At 52.9% G+C, this 21,842-nt stretch overlaps 1 protein-coding gene across 2 annotated transcripts in view; it reads right to left on the bottom strand.

Annotated features, from left to right (window-relative positions):
* ATP4A (ATPase H+/K+ transporting subunit alpha) overlaps nucleotides 1-21,842 on the bottom strand; it is a 77,275-nt gene that overhangs the window by 2,073 nt on the left and 53,360 nt on the right. Inside the window, exons 2-18 of one of the 2 annotated variants that reach the window (XM_067019012.1) lie at nucleotides 10,818-10,958; nucleotides 10,646-10,705; nucleotides 10,005-10,208; nucleotides 8,718-8,831; nucleotides 8,227-8,479; nucleotides 7,688-7,956; nucleotides 6,820-7,018; nucleotides 6,328-6,437; nucleotides 6,107-6,241; nucleotides 5,410-5,602; nucleotides 4,176-4,351; nucleotides 3,551-3,687; nucleotides 3,305-3,455; nucleotides 3,041-3,209; nucleotides 2,795-2,949; nucleotides 1,416-1,539; nucleotides 794-939 (exon numbers count right to left, since the gene is read on the bottom strand). In XM_067019012.1, coding sequence (XP_066875113.1) covers nucleotides 794-939; nucleotides 1,416-1,539; nucleotides 2,795-2,949; nucleotides 3,041-3,209; nucleotides 3,305-3,455; nucleotides 3,551-3,687; nucleotides 4,176-4,351; nucleotides 5,410-5,602; nucleotides 6,107-6,241; nucleotides 6,328-6,437; nucleotides 6,820-7,018; nucleotides 7,688-7,956; nucleotides 8,227-8,479; nucleotides 8,718-8,831; nucleotides 10,005-10,208; nucleotides 10,646-10,705; nucleotides 10,818-10,907 — 2,685 coding nt within the window. In that variant the 5' untranslated portion in view covers nucleotides 10,908-10,958. Of the gene's footprint in view, nucleotides 1-793; nucleotides 940-1,415; nucleotides 1,540-2,794; nucleotides 2,950-3,040; nucleotides 3,210-3,304; nucleotides 3,456-3,550; nucleotides 3,688-4,175; nucleotides 4,352-5,409; nucleotides 5,603-6,106; nucleotides 6,242-6,327; nucleotides 6,438-6,819; nucleotides 7,019-7,687; nucleotides 7,957-8,226; nucleotides 8,480-8,717; nucleotides 8,832-10,004; nucleotides 10,209-10,645; nucleotides 10,706-10,817; nucleotides 10,986-21,842 lie in introns of those variants that run through there. The other variant, XM_059046246.2, reaches the window with a different exon arrangement.

Below are 21,842 nucleotides of genomic sequence, written 5' to 3'. Positions count from 1 at the left end.
GGATTGGTGGTATTCAAACTTCAACATACATCAGAATCCCCAGAAGAACTGGTTAAAACACAAGCCCCACCCCCAGAGCTTCTGATCCCAGAGGTCTGAGGGGGAAACTGAGAATCTATATTTCAAACAAGTTCCCAGGTGATGCTGACGCTGCTGGTCTGGGGACCACACTGTGAAAATCACTGCGGTAAAAATCACTGAGGTAATATCAGTGTATTAGTACGCTCTCCACTTTAGAGCTGGGCAAACTGAGGCACAGAGAGGCAAAATACCGTGCCCAGGGTCACACAGCTGTGAGGAGCAGTGGCAGACAACGAATCCCAGCAGTTTGGCTCTAACATCTATATTCTTAACCATGACAGTAAATGTTTAAGGGGAATATCCTGATCTGTCACTCTGTAGGGCAAACTAAACACACCTGCCAGCCACATCTAGCCTCTCTGTGCTCCAGACTTTCACTCAAGTCAGCCACACATGCAAATACTCTGTGTGAGTGACACTGCGGGGAAAACAACAGAATGGGGGTGGGGGGGTGGTACTGGCTCCACACCTGAGACGATGTGTTGCTGTCGGGGCAGAGAGGACCCATCTGCAGCTGGGGTCATCAGAAGCAGGAGTTCAGAGCTCAGGACAGTGGTGGGAAAGGCCCCTCAGCCCAGAACTGGCAGAGAGCCTGGGTGTCTGGGAGGCTCTGGCTGAGCTCAGTCACACGTGGAGGAATGAGCGTGGGCCATACTCAAGGTAGGTGGCATCCCATGAGTCACAGGACTCATGGGAGGGGGCAGGGGCTCACCCACTCCTGGCCATAGCTGTCCTGCAGATCTTGTAGGTGGTGGTCCTCCCAGTATGGCCGGAGCCCCACACACAGCAATGGGAACCAGCCCTCTTGGGCCATGGCCGTGAAGTAGTCAGTGAAGCCAGCAAATGACTGGATGGCACCTGGGAGAGAGGCAAGGAGGCACAGGGAGACAGAGATGCAGTCACAGAGAGACAGGGTCAGGGACACACACACAGAGACGGGAACACAGAAACAGTGGCATGGAGACAGACAAGAACACAGTGACAGACATGGAGAGACAGACGCAGAGACAAGGACTCCAAGAGAGATCGACAGGGACACAAGAGACAGGACACAGAGAGAGGCAGGAACAGAGACACACCCAGAGAACCCCCAAAAGACAGGAGGCAGTGACCCAGAGAGAGGGTCATGGAGAATGAGGCCTGGGACAGAGAAGGGACACTGGGGACCATAGAGACCATTGTGTGCAGACAAGGACTCAGAGAATGACAGAGACCCAGGATCAAATGCAGACACCAAGATCCAGAACAAGGCCGAGACCCGGTTAGAGACTCCACGGCAGGCGAGCAGCCCTGCAGGGGAGCCCGCGCCCCGCCCCCCGCCCCGGGGCGCGCACCGATCTGGAAGTAGGAGTAGGCAGCCAGGGGCTCGTTGACTAATCGGTCACGCTTCGGGTTCCGCGGACGCAGGTGCATGATGTCACTCTCAGCCTTCTCGTACGCCAGGGACACAGAGGGGAACTGGCCAGGAGTGGAAGGAACCGGGGTTGATGGCTCGCCTGGGCCCCTGTCCCTGACTCTCTGGAGCCCCCCTCCCCGCTGCAGTGGGCAGGGACAGAAGTGAGGTTAGGAGGCAGGACCCACGGTGACCACGCAGCCACACCTGCCTGGACAGCCTGGCCCTTGTCAGCAATGTCGGCATATCCAGTCCACATGTGTGTGCCCATCTGTCTTGGTGTCCGTCTCCTTCAGAGCATCTGCATTATCTCTGCTACTGGGTGTTCTCTGTCTCTGCCTTTCTCTGCCCCCCTCCTCCCCGTCCTCCTTCTCTCTGTCTGTTTCTTCTCTGGGGTCCTCTGGTCTTGGCCTGTTTCCCTGTTGCATGCTCGTTCTCTCTTTCTGTCCCTTACTTTCTTCATTTCTTTGTCCCCATCTCCAGTCTCTTTCTCTGTGACTGTGTCTCTGCTTTTTTGTCTCTGTGTTCCTGTCTCTGTATCTCTCTTTGTCACCCTCTATCTCTGAATCTCTTCTGTCTCTCTGTGTACATGTGTCCTCCTCCCTGTCCCCCACCCCATCTGTTTGTGGACACAGAGTGGCAGCAGATTGTACTGACTGAGGGCAGAGGTTCTGGGGTACCCGAATACCTGGGCCTGAATCCCTGCTGTGCCACCTATTAGCTGTGTGACCTGGGGCAAGCCACTCAAGCTGTCTAAGCCTCAATTAGCTCATCAGTAAAATGGGTATGATAAAGAAATTAAAGCTCATCTCATAGAGTAGTTATGAGGACAAAATTAAGTAATTAATGTGTGCCTGGCCCAGAGCAGACATTATGGAAGTGCTGTTGAATAAAGATGTGACATGGCCATGCATCTGGCTGCATCTGTGGCTCGATCTGAGGATCTTTTCTGTCTCTCTGCCTTGGAGTCTCTCTGATGCTGTTTATCTGTCCATGTCTGTTGAGGGATGTCTGTGTGTGATCCAAGTTTGGCCAGATATCCGTGTCTGTAAAATCTCTGTTTGTCTGAGTGTCCATAACTGAGTCCATGTTTGTCCGTGAGTCGGTCCATGCCTATCTGAGTGTCCACCTATGTGTCCCCGTCTGTAATTCTGTCCATGGCTACCTTCCTGCCTGCCTGTGTGTCCACATCTGGCTGTCTGGTATACACACATCTGTATCACTCTGAGTGCAAGACTTTCCGTCCATCACACCTGTCTGTGGGCATATGTCTCTGGGCACTGTGTGGGTGGGGGGCACTGGGGCATCGTGTAGACTCACGATGTCGGTACAGAGTTCTATGAAGAGGATGGTGATGCAGCCGAGGGGCAGAGGCACGCTGACGGTGATGTAAATAAGGTACGGCGTCAGTTCAGGGATGTTCTTGGTCAGTGTGTAGGCGATGGACTTTTTCAGGTTGTCAAAGATCAGTCGGCCTGTGGGAGTACAGCAGGCACCTCAGTCTCCTCAGAGCCCGTTTCCTCCTGTGCCCACACTGCCTGCCCCCCTCTCTGACCCGGCCCGGACCCTGCTCCACGCCTGTCACAATGGAGGCAAAGTTGTCATCCAGCAGGATCATGTCGGCTGCATTTTTAGCAGCGTCCGAGCCGGCAATGCCCATGGCCACGCCAATGTCTGCCTTCTTCAGGGCTGGGGAGTCATTCACTCCATCCCCTGTCACAGCCACGATTGCACCCTGCAGGCGGTGGGTACAGGTGGGAGGTTGGTCAGTGAGAGGGCAGCCCAGGGCCAGCCAAGCCCACCTGCCTGCCTTCATCAGCAGGGTCGCACCAGTCGCTGGCAGCTCTCCACAATCACAAGCTTCTGCTGGGGGCTGGTACGAGCAAACACCATCTCAGGGTGGGTACGCAGGGCCTCGACCAGCTCTGATGGGTCCATGTCCTTCAGCTGCATGCCATTGATCACACAGGCGCGGGCATCCCTAGAGAGGGAGGTGGGAGGGCATCGCTGGGGCCTCAGTCTGTGTGGGGAAGGCTGAAGGGGACATTACCACAAGGAAGGCTGAAGGGGACTTACTTCCGGTTAACCTGGTCCACGGGCACACGGAGGCGGGAAGCGATGTCCTCCACTGTCTCACTGCCTTCCGAGATGATGCCCACACTGGCTGCAATGGCCTTGGCTGTGATGGGGTGGTCACCTGTCACCATGATCACCTGTAAGGGGAACCAGCAGACCCTTGACCCCTTCAGATTAACCCATTCTCCCTCTCCTCCCCAGTGGACATCCCCCAGCCCCAGCCACAGTGAGTGATTGGTTCGGGGATGAACATGTGGCCCAAGCTGGTACAACTGTCAGAGAGGCATTCTTTTTTTGGTGGGGTGGCTAAACAGGTGGGACGTGAGTTGGAGCTGCTGGAGGGTGGTCACCTTTGTCCACCACAATGGAGAACTGCTTGAGAATAAAGCCAGCAGAGAGAAAAGCAGAGCTGAGATGTGGAGAAAGGCAAGTTCCCAAAGACATTGAACTCCTGGATCCAGCTATACCTGAAGCTTCATGCCCTAGAACTTTTCAGTTCTTGAACCATTATATTCCTTTGTGGTTCAAGCCATTTTCGGGTGGGTTTCTGTCACAGGGTCCTTCATCCCCAAATACTGCCATCCTCTGTTCTCACCCCTGCCTGGTCCTCTCCCCAGGGGCATACCCGGATGCCGGCTGTGCGGCACTTGAGCACAGCATCAGGAACGGTGGCCCGGGGTGGGTCTATCATGGATACGAGTCCCGCAAAGCACAGGCCACTGGTTGGAAAGTTCATGTCCTCCACATCGAAGGCATAGCCATGCGGGTAGTCCTTCTCACTCAGGTAGAGCTGGCAGAAGCCTGACCAGAAAACAGGGAAGTCAGAGAGGAGTCCTGGGTGAACCCTTTCATAGCAAGGCCAGGTGATGAGTAAAATAACCAGGTGCGTTGCACCAAGCACCAATGGATGCCTGACCCTGGGCTGAATCTTTCATTCACATTACAGTTAACCCTCTGTATCCACAGGTTCCACATCCGCAGACTTAACCAACTGTGGATCAAAAATATGCCGGAAAAAATTCCAGAATATTCCAAAAAGTAAAACTTGAATTTGCCACACACTGACAGCTACTTACATAGCATTTACATTGTATTAGCTATTATAAGTAATCTAGAGACGATTTTAAGCATATGGAAGGAAGTGCATAGGTTATATGCAAATACTCCACCATTTTACATAAGGGATTTGAACATTTGAACATAAGGGATTTTGGTATCTGTCGGGTAAGGGTGTGGGGGAGTGTGGTGGGTGTCCTGGAACCAATCCCCATAGATACTGGGGGACAACTGTATCTGAATCCATCCCCACAACCGCTCTGTGAGGCTAGTAGCATCCTCATCTTGCAAATGATGAAACAGGTTTAGAGAAGGGATGTTACTTCCCAGAGGTCACGCATCAAGTAAAGTGGAAGATCCAGAAATTGGACCATAGGTTTGTGCCTTCCGGAGTTGAGGCAGGGGTTAGAGAAGTTTAAGGAGTGGAGACAAAAATTGGCGGGGTGGAGGGAGGTCAGAGGGTCAAGAGGAGGACGCTGAAAGGCAGAGGTGAAAGAAAGCAAGGGCAGGTCATCAGCTGGGGCAAGAGCTGGGGAAAATCAAGGGATCACAGGTTGCGTCAGGATAGGTAAGACCCAGGTGAGAACAGGTTGGGAGAGGTTGGGTCAAGGTAGGCATTGAGGACAGGGTTTAGGACTGAGATAGGGAAAGTCAAAGTCGAGCGTGTAGACTGGGGCAGGTCAACTGTCAAGCAATGATGGGAAAGGTCAGGGTCAGGGCTGGGCCGGAAAGGTCGGGCAGGCTCCGTGCTAGCGCCTCCCTCGCACCCGGGTTTAACCTCTACCCTGGCTTGGGGGTCTCACCCAGGACGCGTTCTCCCAGGCCTCCCAGGCTGAGGTAGGCAGTCTGGAAGGCCTCGCGCCATTGCTCATCCAGCGGCAGCTCCTGGCCCTTGATGAGGATGGAGCTACAGCGCTCCAGCACGCGCTCTGGGGCCCCCTTCATTACAAGCACGTGCCTCGGGTCGCGCGGGTCCTCCAGGGTGTGGATGGACAACTGTGGGCGGAGGAGGAGGCGGTGTTGTGGGCGAGGTCAAGAGGGAGGGGCGGGGCTTGGGGAATGGCGGGGCTGACGGCGCTCAAGCGCTGCCGGAATAGCCCTGGGAAGGTCAGGCTGGGACCGAGGGTGAGGGGTTTGCTTGGTGGGCAGGTCCTTGGTAGAGGCTGAGGGTTGGGGCGGACCTAGGGGCCTAGTTAGGGGAGTGGGCGTGGGGAACGGGCAGAATTTGGGTCGGAGTTGGACTGGGGCGGGCTTTGGATTAGGAGCTTCTCCCCACCGAGGGCCTGACAGCTGAGAGCGGGCGGAGCGCCCGGGCCCTCGGTGGGGTTCGGCTGTGGGCGGGGCGGGAGACGTGGGTGGGGTTTGGCTGTGGAGAGGGAGGGGACTGAGAGTGAAGCCCAGGCGCAGGCCAGGCCTGAATGTGGGTGGGGCCTGCAGTGGGCAGGGCTTGTTGTGGGCGGGACTGGACCGTGGGCGGGGCCGGCCGCGGCTGGCGCACACCTGGAACTTGTTGGTGGAGTTGAAGGGGATCTCGCAGACTTTAGGGAAGCGCTCGCGGTAGCCCATGGCATTGCCCAGCGTCAGCTCCGAGAACTTGAGCAGCGCAGTCTCCGACGCGTCCCCGATCACGATGCGCTGGGAACGCAGGCCGGTGTCAGGAGCGCTCCCGGCTTCACCAGGAGGCTCCCGGGATCCCCTCCCCCGAGCGCCCCGGCTCTCACCTTGGGCACGGGCACTGCGTCCTGGCCCGACTTGAAGGCAGCACGGTTACACAGGGTGAGCACGCGGCACAACGCCCGCCACGTCTCCGAGGACTGATCAAACGTCTGCCCTGGAGGTCAGGCATCCGGGCTGGGGCCGCGAAGGAGCTCTCCCATACCAGAACCGAGCCCCGCCCCCCGGAATCAGGACTGGATCCCCGCCCCAGACCTGGGTGGGACCCAAACACCTCCTCAGACCCCAGGACGGAGCTTTCTCTCCAGACTCAGTATCAAGTCTCCCATGAGACCCAATAAGTACCAAGCCCCTTCCCAGACTTGCAGCTTAGCCCCCTCCCTAGACCGAGGACGCAGCCCTTCGCCTGATCAGATGGAGCCCCCTCTCCATTAATGCAAAGCCCTCCCCAGGCTCCCTTCAGTAACCACAGAGCTCCCGCCTAGGTCTCCACCATCTACCAGATCCTGCCCAGCTGCTGTCTCCTCCCACCCCCGCACCTGACTGGTCTTCCGTGGTGTCGGCCGAGTGGATGTGGTTGTCGAACCACAGATGGGACACAGTCATGCGGTTCTGAGTGAGGGTCCCCGTCTTGTCAGAGCAGATCACTGACGTGGAGCCCAGTGTCTCCACTGCTTCCAAGTTCTTGACTACACAGTTCTTGCTGGCCAGCCGCTTGGCTGTCAGGGACAGGCAGACCTGGGGGAAGGGTGAGAAATGCACGCGTGGGGACCAAGCCTTGCTCCCAGTCCCACTTCCCTCCTGTCCCGGTATTGGGGACCCTTCACCCTAGCCACAGTACTGCGTATGCAGCATCCCCCTGCAAAGAGTAGGCTTTTTCTTGCCTCCAAGCTTTGGTCCAGCCTGCGCTTTCCACTTGGGATGCCTCCCCAATCTGTCCACCAGATATACGTAGCCAGGCCCTGCCCTGAGCTGCCCTAGCTGAGATTCTATAATTTCTCTTATCAGCACAATCAAAATGAGAAAACTAACATTCCCTGAGCCTCCTCTTGGGCTGGCCCTGGACTGAGTGCTGACTCTTGAAGGCTACCCACAGCCTTCAACACTGGACCTCAGCTTCCTCCTGTCAAAGCCCCTGCCTCTTCATCTCTGAGTCCTCAGTGTGTGGCACAGGACATGGCCCCGAGTAGCCCCGGCGGGTGTTTCCTGAATGGACGGGATAAGTGGAGAGATGGGGATGGGGGGGGATGGGGGGGAGGATGGATGACGGGAAGGTGGTTGGGTGGATGGGGGCAAAATGGATAGATGGACAGATAGGGAGAGGATGGAGGGAAGCCCAGATGAACAAACAGACAGATGCACAGGCCTCTCAGCTCACTGCACCGCTCTTCTGCTTCCCCAACTCACCGTGACAGTGGCCAGCAGCCCCTCAGGCACATAGGCTACCACAATGGCCATGAAGAAGACCATGGCCCGCAGGAAGGTGTAGCCAATGCACATGGCCACTATGAAAAATGTGGCACCAAAGAGGATGGCCAGGCCTGCTATGATGTCCACAAAATGTTCAATTTCGATAGCGATGGGTGTCTTCTCATTTTCTACTCCCGAGGCCAGTGATGCGATGCGCCCGATGATGGTGCGGTCACCGGTGCTCACCACCAGGCCCTGCGCGGTGCCTGCAGTGGGGCCAAGAGGGTGACTCAGGGCCGGGTGGGCAGCACTGGGGGCGCGCACAGCGGCGTGAACCAAAGGAGGGGCAGTCATGGAAGGCAGCGGGGGCAGCGTGACCTGGGAAGGGGGCTGCAATAGTGGGAGCTAGTGAAGCAGTGTCACCCGAAGAGTTGGCAGTCATGCGACGTAGAGAGGCAGTGCGTCTCAGAAGGAAGCAGAAGGGGGCAGTGGAGGCGGTGTGGTCAGCTGGGCGGGTGGGTGGGGACCTCACGGACCCTCAAGGCACATGGTGGAGAAGAACGCGATGTTGCGGGTCTCCAGGGGACTCTCGTGCGTGCACTCGGGCGAGCGGGTCTGCGGCTCAGACTCTCCAGTCAGCGAGGAGTTGTCCACCTTGCAGCCCTGGGCCTGCAGGATGCGGATGTCGGCTGGCACTCGATCCCCGCCTTTCATCTCCACCAGGTCGCCCACCACTAGCTGATCTGCGTTGATCTGGAACTTGTCCCCATCTCGGATCACCGTTGCTTGCTGTGGGGCAAGAGCACCAGAGTTGAGCGGGGTAGGGAATGGGGGTAGAAGTTGCTGCATGCGGTGGGGAGGTGGGGAGGTGAAAAGTGGGGAGAGGTGAGGACCTGTGGGGAGATATGGAGGCCAGGGATGAAGGGCGGGCTGGGCCTGATGGGAGGGGCCACAGAGAGATGCCAGGAGATTGCCAGTGCCCATGGGGAGACTTGGAACCTCAAGCGGCCAGGGGCTGGGGACCCACCTGGGGCACAAGGTTCTTGAAGCTGGCGATGATGTTGGTGCTCTTAAACTCCTGATAGTAGCCGAAGCAGCCAGTGACCACAACCACGGCAATGAGGGCCAGTGCCAGGTAGAGCTGGCGGAGGTGGAGAGGGGCTGGGTTATGACTCGGGGCTGGAAGCTCCCTGCCTGAGGCCACCTGCCTGCTCTCTGGTGCCCTGGTAGTTTTCCTCCAAGGTCACCTCTGTGGTTTCCCCCGACTCTACTAGGAAGCCTCAGGCACTATTTCCTGTGACCTGTGTCCCTGTCCCCATGCTCTTCATATCCCACATTCAACTGCCCTGTATTCTCTGTGTCTTATGTCCCTGTGTCCATACATCCCATTTCCTCTGGCTCTGTGGCCCCATACCCTATGACTTGTGCCCCATGTCACCATGCACCTTGGTGGTATGTGTTCCATTTTCCTGTGCCCCCCAAGTCTTGCGTTCCCCACAGTCCTCTGTCCCGTGTTCCCGTGTCCTAAATTCCCTGTGTTCCAAGGTTCCTATTCTGTGTTTTCATCATCTGTGTGCCATCCTCTGTGTTTCCCTATGTCCAACAGTTCCTGCGCCCTCACACCCCCATTTCCACGTGTGCTGCAGATCACATGCTTCGTTTTCTGTGTCCTCCATGACCAGTGTCCCATGTCTCAAATTCCAGGTGCCTATGTCCGATGTCTCCCCATGTCTATGTACTCTTGAGTCCCCATCTTGTGTCACATGTCCTAAGACTTTTCAAGCTCCTGTCCAATGTCACACGTCCCTATATCCCCATGTCCCTTGTCCTGACCCCGGTCATATATCCAATGTCCTCTTGTCCTATATCTCAGTATTCTCTATGTCTCTGTGCTCCCACGCCTAATGTCTTATGTCTCTCCATGCACTGTGTCCTGAGTCTTGTGTCTCTTGGGTCCCCATGCCCTTGTGTCCCCATGTGTGAGTCCCAGTGTCCCCTGTGCCCTCTGTCCTTGGTCTGTCCCATGCCCTCTTTTTCCCAAGTCCCATATCTTAAGTGTTGCATGTCTATGTCTTTGTATCCCTGCCTATGTCCTCTATCTCTGTGACAGTCTCCCCTGCGTCCCCTGTGACCTGTGTCCTTGGGTCTGTCTCATATCCCAATGTCCTTCGGCCCCCCTGACCCATGTCTTAGAGATGTTTTCCATCTCTCTATATCCCCATCATATGTCATTCGTGTTCTGAGTCCCATGCTCAATGTCCTCTGTCCCCCAGGTCCCCGTGTCCCATGTCTGGCCCCAGCCCCCGCCACTCACATTGTCGTCTGTGGTGAGGTCGCCCTCGCTGGCCTGGATGGCAAAGGCAATGAGGCAGATGGCAGCGGCCACCCACATGAGGCACTGCAGACCGCCCGCCAGCTGCCGGGCGAACTTGACGTACTCGGGGGTGCCCCGCGGCGGCCTCAGGGCGTTGGGCCCGTCCCGCAGCAGCAGTTCGGCGGCCAGGCTGGCAGAGAGGCCCTGGGGGCGGGAGGAGTGGCGTCTTAGTGGTCACTAAGGACTCTCCTCTCATCAGTGAGAGCGCTCCTTCCCTGCCTCCTTCTCCCTGCCCCCCACCCTTGCCTTGCGCCTCTTCCTTTCTTTCTCCGTCTTTGTTCCCGCCCCTCTCCCCATTCCTTCTTTGTGTCTCTTTCTTCTCTCCCACCTTTCTCTCCGTGTCTTTCTTCCTGCTGTCTCTGTCTCTCTTCTGTCTCTTTTTATCTGCTTCTCTTACCTTCTCTCTCTGTTTGGTCTGTTTGGCCCTTTCTAATGTGTTTCTCTCTCTTTCTCTCCCTCTCTCTCCCTCCCTCCCTCCCTCCCTCTCTCCCTCCTTCTCTCTCTCTCTCTCTCCCCCCCACCGCGCCCCCCACCCCCGGCTCCTCTTCCCTATACCCACCCCTCCCTCTGTCCCAGCTCACCTTGGTCGCACTGGTCCGGTATTTCTGCTCCAGCTCGGGCACTGACAGCTGGTGGTCGTTCTGCATGGAGGAGGCACAACACTTACCGTCTGTCTCGCGGGCCCCCAACCCTGCCCTTGCCCAGCCCCACCCAGCCCCCCACCCCACCAGGCCCCCTGGGGCCTCTGCTCACAATCTCCATCTCCTTCTTCATGTTCTCCAGCTTCTCCTTCCTCTTGCCCCCTCCACTGCCCGCCTTCTTCTTGCTCATCTTGGCTGCCATGTCCCCACTGGGACCAGGACCCAGCTCTACCTGGTACAGCTCATAATTCTCCTGGGGGTTGGGAGACGGGGAAGGCATCAGTTCCCTCTGGAACCCCTGCCTCCAACTCCACCCCCCAACCCCTGACCCTACTCACCGCCTTCCCCATGGTGCCCGGTGCAGCCACCCTCCTCTGCCGGAGACGGAACCTGGGATCTGGACCAGCCCTGATATACCCAGGGAGGGAGGAGGTGGAGCAGGGCGGACCTGATTACAGCTGATCACGGGGTTCCTTGGGGTGACCTCCAGGCCTGGGCAGCTTAGGCATTCCCTACTGGGCTGCTCTACCTGCCCGGACCCCATCGCAACCTGTCACTGAGATCAGGGAACCACTGGGAAGAGCTGTACTGACAAGAGGAATAGCAAACATAGGGTGCTCATTATGTGCCTGGCGCTGCGCTCAGGGCTTTCACATATTAATTTATTTAACCTCACAACTACCCTTTGAGGTGAGTGCCATTCTTACCCACGCCCCTTACAGATGGGGAGACCCAGGCACAGAGGGGTGAGGTCACTTGCCCATGTCCCCAAGCTAGGACGTGAGAGGCAGGACTCAGAACCAGGCAGACTGGCTGCGGAGTGTCCTCTTTTAAGCCGAAGAGCAGGTGCCAGACACCTGGAGGAGGGTGCTCACAGCAGTAGCTGTAATAGCTGTCAGTTCAGGGGGCACTTGCTCAGTGCTGGGTCTGCCCTGTGGGCTTTGCTTGAATGCTTCCTTAGCTCCTCACAACAGCCCTGCAAAGTTACATTCTCTTATTAGCCCCCATTGTACAGACGGGGAAACTGAGGCACAGAGAGGTCAAGGACTTTGCCTAAGGTTGCGATGACTACGTATCAGGGACAGGATTCCAGCCCAGGTTTTACCCCGGAGCCTGGCTCTCATGTGGTACCACCAGTGAAAACACTCACACTTCACAGCAGCAGTGCCAAACATGTGCCAGGTACTACACATATGTGACCTCATGGGTCCTTGCAAGAAACCCCTGTGAAGGCAGCACTATTATTCCCATTGTGCAGAGGGGGAAACTGAGGCTCAGAGGACCCCAGAGGCATGCCACACTCCAGCTACAGCCATCACAGCCCTCAATCATTCCCCTGTCCCCACCCCAACCTGCCCAGGTGGGAAAACCACGGTGCAAAGTGGGGAAAGGACTTTTTGAACTTGGTGCTTAGTGTCAGGTTTGAGGTCTGGGAACCCCCTCGAAACCCCTCCAGGCAGGGATCTCCATGGGCAGACGTGAGGGGCTGGCCTGGTGGAATGGCAGGTCCTTGATATTCTCATGCTTGGGCCTCACAGGGTGGACGCGTCTCCAGGGGCAAGTGTGGGTAGATCTGATAAGGTAATTGCTTTGGCGATGTCCTTCTCTTCTGGGGCAGGTCACCTGGGAGCAGCCGGAGCCTCTCCCCACCACCACCAAGCTACAGGAAACCCCAAGAGAGGAGGCAGGGCTGAAGTCACACTCACTGCCCTTACAATGAGTCCACTCATTCACTGGGGGCTTCTCTCTCTGAGTCACACGTGTAAAACAGCTTGTGTTAATCCTCTGCTTACAACCCTCCAAGGGCTTCCCTTCTCACTCAGAATAAACTCCAAAATCGTTCCTGCAAGCTCTGGCCCCAGCTCACCTGCCCCAGCTGTCTCTACTGCCAAGCCATCGGCACTGGCCTTGGTGTGCTTTGTACAGGCCAAGGTCATTCCTGCCCCAGGGCCTTTGCACCTGCAGTTCCTTCTGCCTGGTACCCTCTTCCTTAGATGTCAGAATGGCTTTTTCTCACCTCCAAGTCTCAGCTCATATGTCACCTCTTCAGAGAGTCCTCAGTTATAATACTGCATCCCCATCAGGCTCCATCCCCTCACTCTGTTTACACACACCCTTTATCCCAACCTGACATTGTATCTCATTTGTTTGGTGTCAGTCTTGTTCCATGAGAAGGAAGACCGGGACTTGGTTGTGTTTGCTGCTATATACACAGCACCCAGAACAGTGCTCTCAGACACACAATAGATGCTCAATAGTGACTGTTGGATTGAAACAGGATTTATCTCTTCGAGTGGTTGGGAACATTCACTAGCAAACTTGGAGCACTGGCCAGGCCCTCAGGAAGTCTGTCATTGGGAACTCATCTGGTGCCCCTCGCTGTGTCCAGGGCCTGGGGCAGATATGCAGTCATACCTGCACAGACTAGGGAAGCCCACAACCTAAGTCACAGATGGAGAGACCGAGGCACCATCACTGGAGGCAGAGGGCTGACTTGTGATACTGTGCAGACCTCTGTCAAAACTCAGGGACTCTCCTTCTCTGGTCCCTGTCTCATTTGTTTTTCTCATTTCTGAGTTTTGTTATGTAAATTTTCAATGCTTTATATTAAATATTTTAGACCTACAAGTTACAGGGATGGTAAAATGAACTCCTGCCTACCCTTCACCTAAATTTAACAACTTGACCACATCTGTGCTAGATAGATAGATAGATAGATAGATAGATTTCGGCTGAATCATTTGAGAGTAAGTTAGAGACAGGATGCTTGTTTATCTATAAATACTTAGGCATGTGTCTTCTATGAATAAGGACACTCTCTTACATAACCACAGTCCAATGATCAAATTCAAGAAATTAACATGGATATGACATTATGAACTAACTTAGAGAATTTATTTGAATTTCCCCATTTTTTCCTCTCCTGTCATTTTCTTGATCCAGGATCCAATCCAGGACCACACTTTGCATTTAGTCGTCCTGGCTCCTTAATCTCCTCCAATCTGTGACATTTCCCCAGTCTTTCCTTGCTTTTCATGACCTTGACATTTTGGAAGCTATCTCTGTTATTTTGTATAATATCCCTCGGTTTGGGTTTGCCTGTGGTTCCTCGTCATTGGCAGAAGCACAGCCGAGATGTGTGTCCTGCATCATGTCAGGGTGGGCTTTATTTTTGAGCCTTCAAGCAGTTTGGAACGGGGTGGACATTTCGGGGATATCAAGAGGCTTAGGGAATGACCAGAGGGCTGTCCTACGATCTCTTTATTTTCTATTCAAAACACTGACCCAGTCACAGTTGGCACTCATCTGGACTGGTGATTCAAACAGTGGAAACACAGCCTCTGCCTGAGCCCCCAGACCTTCCACACCCGGCCCAGCCTGACCCTGCTCTAGCCTCAGGGCCTCATCCATTCTGACTGGTCAGTGCCCAGTTAAAAGTTTTTTTTCAGCCCCCCTGATTACACAGCCTTCAGATGGTACACAGCTTTCAAGTTCTGTGTCTTTGGAGGATCTTTGCTTGTGCATTTATTCCTTCATTGCTTGTCCAAGCGACCCTAACCCTGTCTCAGGAGTGGATACAGGCAGTTACCCACAGGCAGGATCTGGATAAAGCGGGAGGTGCGCCAACGTTGGCACTTGAGGCGGCGCCGGGGCGGACTGTGCCATGTGGGGAGGGGACGGGCAACTCCTGGCACCATTCAGGGGCACACACTTCTCACAAGAATCTCACAAGCGTGACACGATCCATTCAGCACGGTGGAGTGAGATGTCTCTGAGCCTGGGGCACACAGATCATGGAGAAGTTTTTGAGAACAATTAATGGTCAGAATTTAAAAAATGTTTCCTGACTGTTAGAGGACAGACTATTAAATGGATGGCGAACATCTGAGTCGGTTTTCAGGGGAATGTGAACAAGAGTCTCCTAGAATCGTGACCACAAACACTCTTAGGGGCTCAGCGTCCTACAAGGCCTGCTGGAATCAGACCCCTGGCTGTCCCTCCTTCTTCCCCTGGGCCACTTCCCCTCCATGTTTTAGGATGTCCGCTTGTCAAAACGATCATTTCAAGGCAGTTCCCTGGCGGTCCAGTGGTTAGGACTCCTCGCTCTCATTGACGGGGGCACGGGTTCGATCCCTTCTCAGGGAACTAAGATCCCAAAAGCCGCGCAGGGAGGCAAAAAAAAAAAAAAAAAAAAGATCGTTTCAAGACTTTGGCACGTGCAGTTTCCTCTGCCTGAAACACTCACCCTGCGTCCTCCCCACGTTAACTACTTCTTGTCTTTCCTGCTCCAGCACGGATGTCCCTTCTTCCAGGAAATCTTCTGGGACAACCCGCCAGGCTGGGTCAGGTACCCACCCTGGGCTCCCACAGACCCCTAGGCTTCCCTTTCCCAGCCCTGACCACTCTGACCCTTAATTCCTCCTTCACAAGCCTGACCAGTCTGGGCTGTCGCTATTTGGTGACATTTCCCCTCCCCGCTGGACTTAGAGGGTGGGATCCAGGATGCCTCAGTCACCACTCTGTGCCTGCACCACCCAGCCCAGAGTCGGCCCAGGCTGGCCTCAGGGAGGGTTTGCTCGGTGAAAGAACTCACTATGACCTTGATTTTCTGTCTGTGTTTGGTCTCTGATAAGATAGTGGACTCAGCAATGCCCTTCGCCTCCTGGGCAGGTCACCCTTCCCCCACCTGCATCCCCCACTCCAGACCCTGAGAAGATTGATGCTAGGGGCCCAGCAGGCAGGGACCTTGCTTCCCCTTCTTCTTCCAGCTGGCAGAGGAGCAGGCAGGGGGTCAAGGAGTGAGGGGCAAGATCGCCCCAGCCTGGCTAAGCTGGCATCCAGGTCTCCTGTGTTCTGCTCCTTTCCCACCTTTGTCCAGAAGTGCAAAGGTCAACTGTCCTCAGGAAATTGCCAGGCTTCCTTATCTGGGATCTTAAAATCATATCCCCGAATCCAACCATCTCTCCCTTCTCTGCTCCCACTCTGGTTCAACTTCCATCCCGTCCTGTCTGGGCTCTCGCAGCAGCCTCCTCCCTGGTCTCCCTGCTCCCATCCCGCCCCTACCATCTGCTCCCCACATGAGGCCAGAGGGAGCCTGCGAACCCCTGAGTCAGACCAGGGCCCTCCTGGCTCAGAGCCCTCCTGGAGCTCCACCTCACTCCAGCTAAAAGCCAAGTCCTCACGTTGGGACCCGAGGTCCTGGTGAGCTGCCCTGTTGCCTCCCTGACCTCACCTCCTCCCTCACTCCCCCCGGCTAGGTCCCCACCAGCCACGCTGGCCTCCCTGCTGTGCCTCAGACACAGTGAACGGCATCCTGCCTCCTGGCCTTTGTATTTGCTGTTTCCTCTTCCCGGAATGCTCTTCCCCCAGATTCTGCACAGCCCCCTCTCGCCCTCCCTCGGGTCTTTACACAATGTTGTCTTCCCAGTGAGACTCCTTGACTAACCTAATTAAAATTGTAACCCAAGGTCTCCCTCCCGCCCTCTCCATCTCCATCACCTTCTCCACTGTCCCCCACCAATAGCATTTATCACCTTCTAACCTATATAATTTTTCTTATTTATTGGGTTCTTCTGTATTTTCTGAATCCTCCTGATAGAATGTGAGCTCCATGAGGGCAGGCTCACCTCATGCCTATTTTTGTTTGTTTCTTTGGATTTTTTTTTGACTCACGTATCCCTAGTGCCTAGAATAGCAAATAGTGGGCACACAACAAACTTTTGTTGAATGAATAAATCTCGGGTCCCTGGGACACTCAACAGTATGCAGCAGCCATCATCGTCACAAATACTGACATGGACACGTGGTCCTGCTTTGGGATGATGTTCTTTGTCCACCAAAGACACATGTCCCTAACATAAAACAGAGGGACACACACACACAGACACAATGTCCGGAAACCCAGGATAACAGTTGACACTCATGGAGAACTTATCACACTCAGCCCTGCCTCCAGTGACTATACGTGTGAGCTCGTTTCATCCTCACAATAACCTCATCAGGAAAGTACTGTTTTTATTCCTATTTCACTAGGAAGAAACTGAGGGTCAGAGAAGTTAAATGACTTGGCCAGGGTCACACAGCTAGTAAGTGGCAGAGCCAGGATTTGAACACAGGTAGCCTGGCTGGAGAGTCCTCACAGACTTGCGGATATACACAATCATACCAGACACCATTTGACAAAAAGGCCTCACATGAAAACCAACCTCCATTCAATGATTTATGGAATGTTTACTGAGCACCTACTACACGCCAAACTTTTTGTTGAGCACTGAGATTTCCAGTGAACAAAACAGTCATGGTCCTGCCCACCCATGGTCCTTGTATTCTGGGGTGGGGGGACGTTGGGGGGCAAGGAGGGGAGGGCAGGGCCAGGACACAGCTCTGGGAAGCACACTATTCAAGAAGATGAAAGCACAGTCTGAGAGCTGTGAGAACCAGGAAAGGGGCGGGGGTAGGTGCTCCGGAGACAAAGGATAAGGGAGCCTCATGAAGGAGGGTGCGTTCAGCAGTGTCTTGTGTTTTTGAGAGCCCCCAGGACCCAACACAGAACCTGGCACACAGCAGGTGGTTCACTATTTGCTGAATGAAGGCATGGCTGGAGGAGTCAAAGGCAAAACTCACAGATGTTTGATAGAAACCGTGAGAACTCAAGGCTGCATTTTATGATTAGGGCAGGCTGACTCCCCACTCCCCATGCCTGACAGGGAAGTTGAGAAAATAGCGTTAGAAAAGGTATTCTTGGATAGAGAAGTATGCAAAGTTCAGAATGGGGTTCAGAAGCCAAAATGAGGGATACAGGTCTCTTGATCTAACTGTCTAATCTGGGAGCCAAAATTCCGGAAGGGGGTGGTGAGGAGATGCAACATCTTTGATAAGACTTCCTCCAACTTCTAGTCAATCGGAAGAGGAGAATCAACAAGTGGGACTGCGGACTTCCCTGGTGGTCCAGTGGTAAAGAATCTGCCTTCCAATGCAGGGGATGCGGGTTCGATCCCTGGTCAGGGAACTAAGATCCCACATGCCTCGGGGCAACTAAGCCCGCGCGCCACAACTACTGAGCTCCAGCGCCTGAACTGGAGAGCCTGCTTGCTGCAAACTACAGAGCCCACGCGCCCTAGAACCTCACCACAACGACAAAGAAAACTCAGATGCCACAACTAGCGCACGAAGATCCCACGTGCCGCAACTAAGACCCTACAGCCATAAATAAATAAATAATAAATAAATCTTAAAAAAAAAAAAAAAAAAAGAGGGACTGGATCAGCCTAATCAGGAAAGTAAGCCAGTCCATACCAACTGTCAGCCAATCGGTAAAAAAGAACAGAGGGGTGGGCAGGGCCAACATAATCAGGACAGCGGATCTGTCCAGGACACACCCCCTGTGCATGTGAGCCAATCATGAAAGGAGGACGAAAGGATGATAGGGCTGGACGAGCAGCTGGCTGATATGAATTCCTAGGCTATGTATCCTTCTTGTCTTTCCAGCCAATCAGGAATGGGAGCGGAGGAACAGCTTTGTGGGTTTTTTTCTTTCAGTACTTTGAAAATGTCATTCTAATGTCTCCTGGTTTCAATGATTTCTGATTAGAAGATAATCCTTAGTTGATAACACTATATTGTATAACTGAACTTTGGTAAGAGGGTCAAATATAAATGTCCTCTCACACACACACACACACAAAGGTAAATAAATATGTGAGGTGATGGACGGGGGGATCCTTTCACAATGTATATGTATATCAAATCATCACGCTGTACACTTTAAATACCTTACACTTTTATTTGTCAATTATACCTCAATAAAACCAGAAAAATAAAGGGGTTTTTTTTTGTTCCCTTGAAGTTCAGGGTGTCTCTTCTCTGTGGCCGCTGTGATGGTTAGTTAATTTTATGTATCAACTTGGCTAGGCTATGGTGCCCAGTTGTTTGATGTTACTGTGACAGTAGTTCATATCTGTGGTTAACATTTGCAATCAGTTGATGTTAAGTAAAACAGATTACCATTCATAATGTGGGTGGGGCTCTTCCAATCTGTTAAAGCCTTAAGAGGGACAACTGAGGTTTCCTGGAATTCTGCCTCGAGACTGTAACATAGAAGTCCGGCCTGAGTTTCCACGCTGCTGGCCTGCCCTACGCATTTCGGAGTAAAGATGACAACGTCAACTCTTATTTGAATTTCCAGGCTGCCAGTCTGCTCTACAAATTGCAGATTTGCCAGTCCGCACAATCACATAAGCCAATTTCTTAAAATAAATCTCCTTCTCTCCCTCACCCTCCCTCTCTCTCTCTCTATCTTTCTATCCCATCTCTATTCTGTTCTCTGGAGAAACCTGATGGATACAGCTGCCTTAAAGATTTTCTCTCTGGACCTTTCTGAGCTTCTGGAATCTCTGCATTAACATTTTTTCCATGATTTAGAGAAAATTTTCAGCCATGATCTTTTCACATATTGAATCTGTTCTGTACCAGAGCTCCGCTACATATAGGACTCCAATTACAACTATGTCAAGACAACTAGATAGTATCTGACAGCACTCAGACAGTGTGATCCTTTTCCTTCCTTTTCCTCTCTGTGCTTCAGTTTGGATAATTTCTATTAAATTGGTTTGAATATATTGATCTTTTCTACTGCATCCAGGATGTTGTTAAGCCCAGCAAAATAATACTTAATTTCCGATACTGTATTTTTCAGCTATGCATTTGGCTGTGCACTCCAGCCTTCAACCTGCCCACTTGACTTTAAAAAGCTTTTCTCATTTCTCTTTCCCTAGAACAGTCCCTCTGTCACAGGCCCAACCCTTTATCCACCTATGCCAACATTTGGCAAAAATCCCCAGAAAGGAGAAAAACTGTCTGATTTCTGTTTACTTAAGATGGATTCTTCATTCACTGGAATTTAGCTTCTTGAGATTTTACGCTTTACATTCCATAGTTCTTCGATGACTTTAAAATATGAATTTTTAGTTATTCCTTTAGTCATAATTGTTAGGGAGGAAAACGTTCTGCCATGACCTTCTACATCCTCCAGGCATGGAAGTTGGACCTTTTAAGAGAGTAGTCAGATCTTGTGCTTTCCTGCTTAATATCTCCAGTGGCTTCCCTTCACACTTCAGAGCCAAACTCCACACCATGAACATGGCTACCATGACCTCCTGGCTCTGGGTGATATGTTCCCTGCTCACCATTCCACACTGACTTCTTAACATATTCCCATGGCTATCCTCCAGGCTTGCTGGCTTTGCCCCTTTTCCTACTCTTTCTTACCTCGGGAAGATTACACATGGTATTCTGTCTGCTTGATTCTCTCTTCTCCTGGTAATTCTATAACCTTCTCCTTCTCATGCTTCAGGCAGGCCACAGCTCAAATGTCACCTCTTAAGAGAGGCTTTCCCTAGATACATGCACCCCTATGTTCATAGCAGCACTGTTTACAATAGCCAAGACATGGAAACAACCTAAATGTCCATCGACAGATGAATGGATAAAAAAGATGCGGTGTATGTATAAATAAATAAATAAATAAATATACACACAATGGAATACTACTCAGCCATAAAAAATAATGAAATAATGCCATTGCAGCTACATGGATGGACCTAGAGATGATCATACTAAGTGAAGTAAATAAGAAAGAGAAAGACAAATACCATATGACATCACTTACATGTGGAATCGAAAATATGGCACAAATGAACTTATCTATGAAACAGAAACAGACTCACAGACATAGAGAACAGACTTGTGATTGGCAAGGGGTTGGGGAGTTTAGGAATAGCAGATGTGAACTATTATACGGATAAACGACAAGGTCCTACTGTATAGCACAGGGAAATATATTCAATATCCTGTGATAAACCATAATGGAAAAGAATATGAAAATGTATATATACTTATACATATATATATGTATATATCTGTACAACTGACTCACTTTGCTGTACACCAGAAACTAACACAACATTGTGAATCAACTACACTTCAATAAACTTTCACAACCCCCCCAAAAGAGAGGTTTTCCTGAACGCGTTATCATATGTGTCTCCCTCCCATCCTCCAGCCTCCTTTATATTATTTATGATGGCCCGAAGTAACCTTGTTAAGTTGCATTTTCTTATTTATGTTCTAACTGCCCTCAAGATAACATATATTTTCTGAAGCCATGGCCTAATCTGTCCTGTTCAGCACTGACTCCTGTGGCCCTAGCCCAATGCCTAGCACACAGGAAGTGTGCAATAACCTGTTGAATGAATGAAGGATGAAGCCTCCAGGATACTAATAGGAGCTGTTAGTACCTGGGGTCGTGTAAAGGCCTATACCAACCACACAAATACATATACACAATCACGCAGGAGGCGTCACATGGACTGCTCCCAGAGGACGTGGCAGAGGGAAGACTTCCTCCATCGGGCAGGGACAGGGTACTACTGTCCAAATCCAAGTCCAAAAGTTCCCAGGGGAGCGAGAAGCCCTGGTACTGTGAGGGGCACAGGGCATGCCAGAAAGGTCTCCCGGCTCACGGTTCTCTGCTAGGTGTTCTGAGTTGTCTTGTGGCATAAAGATGAACGGGAGTACTAATCGGCCTACAATGATGGCCACGTTGCTGAAGCCCGAGGCCAACTTAGAATTTTTCTTTGCTCTGACTTTGTTTTCCAAACTGTTTGCTTTCCATGTCTGCGGAGGTGAAGACAGCCTGATGTTTTTCTTAAAAGGGGCAAAACAAAGGAAGGGTCCCCTGGAGAGAACCTGGAGCCCATGATCAGGATCAGGTGATCAGGATGAGGTGGAGGAGAGGAGGAGGCGATGGAGTGAGATGGTGCAGGGGGCCTGGCAGGACCAGGTAGGAAGGGGCACACGCGGGATCTGAGGGGAGAAGCAGGGTCAGCAGGATGGTGAACAGGGTTGGGACAAATCCCAGGGTAGCGGGGAGGGGGGGATGGAGAAGGGGCTGGGGCTAGTACTAGAGAGGAGGGGGAGCGGGGCAGGGGCCAGCTCCTGTGGCAGCCGTGGAAGGGGAAAGGGGGCAGGCTTGGGGGTGTTCTGCAGAGGCAGAACTGTGGCTCATCCCCACCCACCAGGCAGGAGAACCCTGGCAGGTATCCCCAGTGGGAAGAAGTAGAAAACTGAAAAAAATGGA

The sequence above is a fragment of the Kogia breviceps genome, chromosome 18, assembly GCF_026419965.1.
Source record: "Kogia breviceps isolate mKogBre1 chromosome 18, mKogBre1 haplotype 1, whole genome shotgun sequence".
Lineage (NCBI taxonomy): Eukaryota > Metazoa > Chordata > Mammalia > Artiodactyla > Physeteridae > Kogia > Kogia breviceps.
Note: the sequence above shows the minus strand (reverse complement) of the source record. Positions and strands in the feature narration are given on the sequence as shown.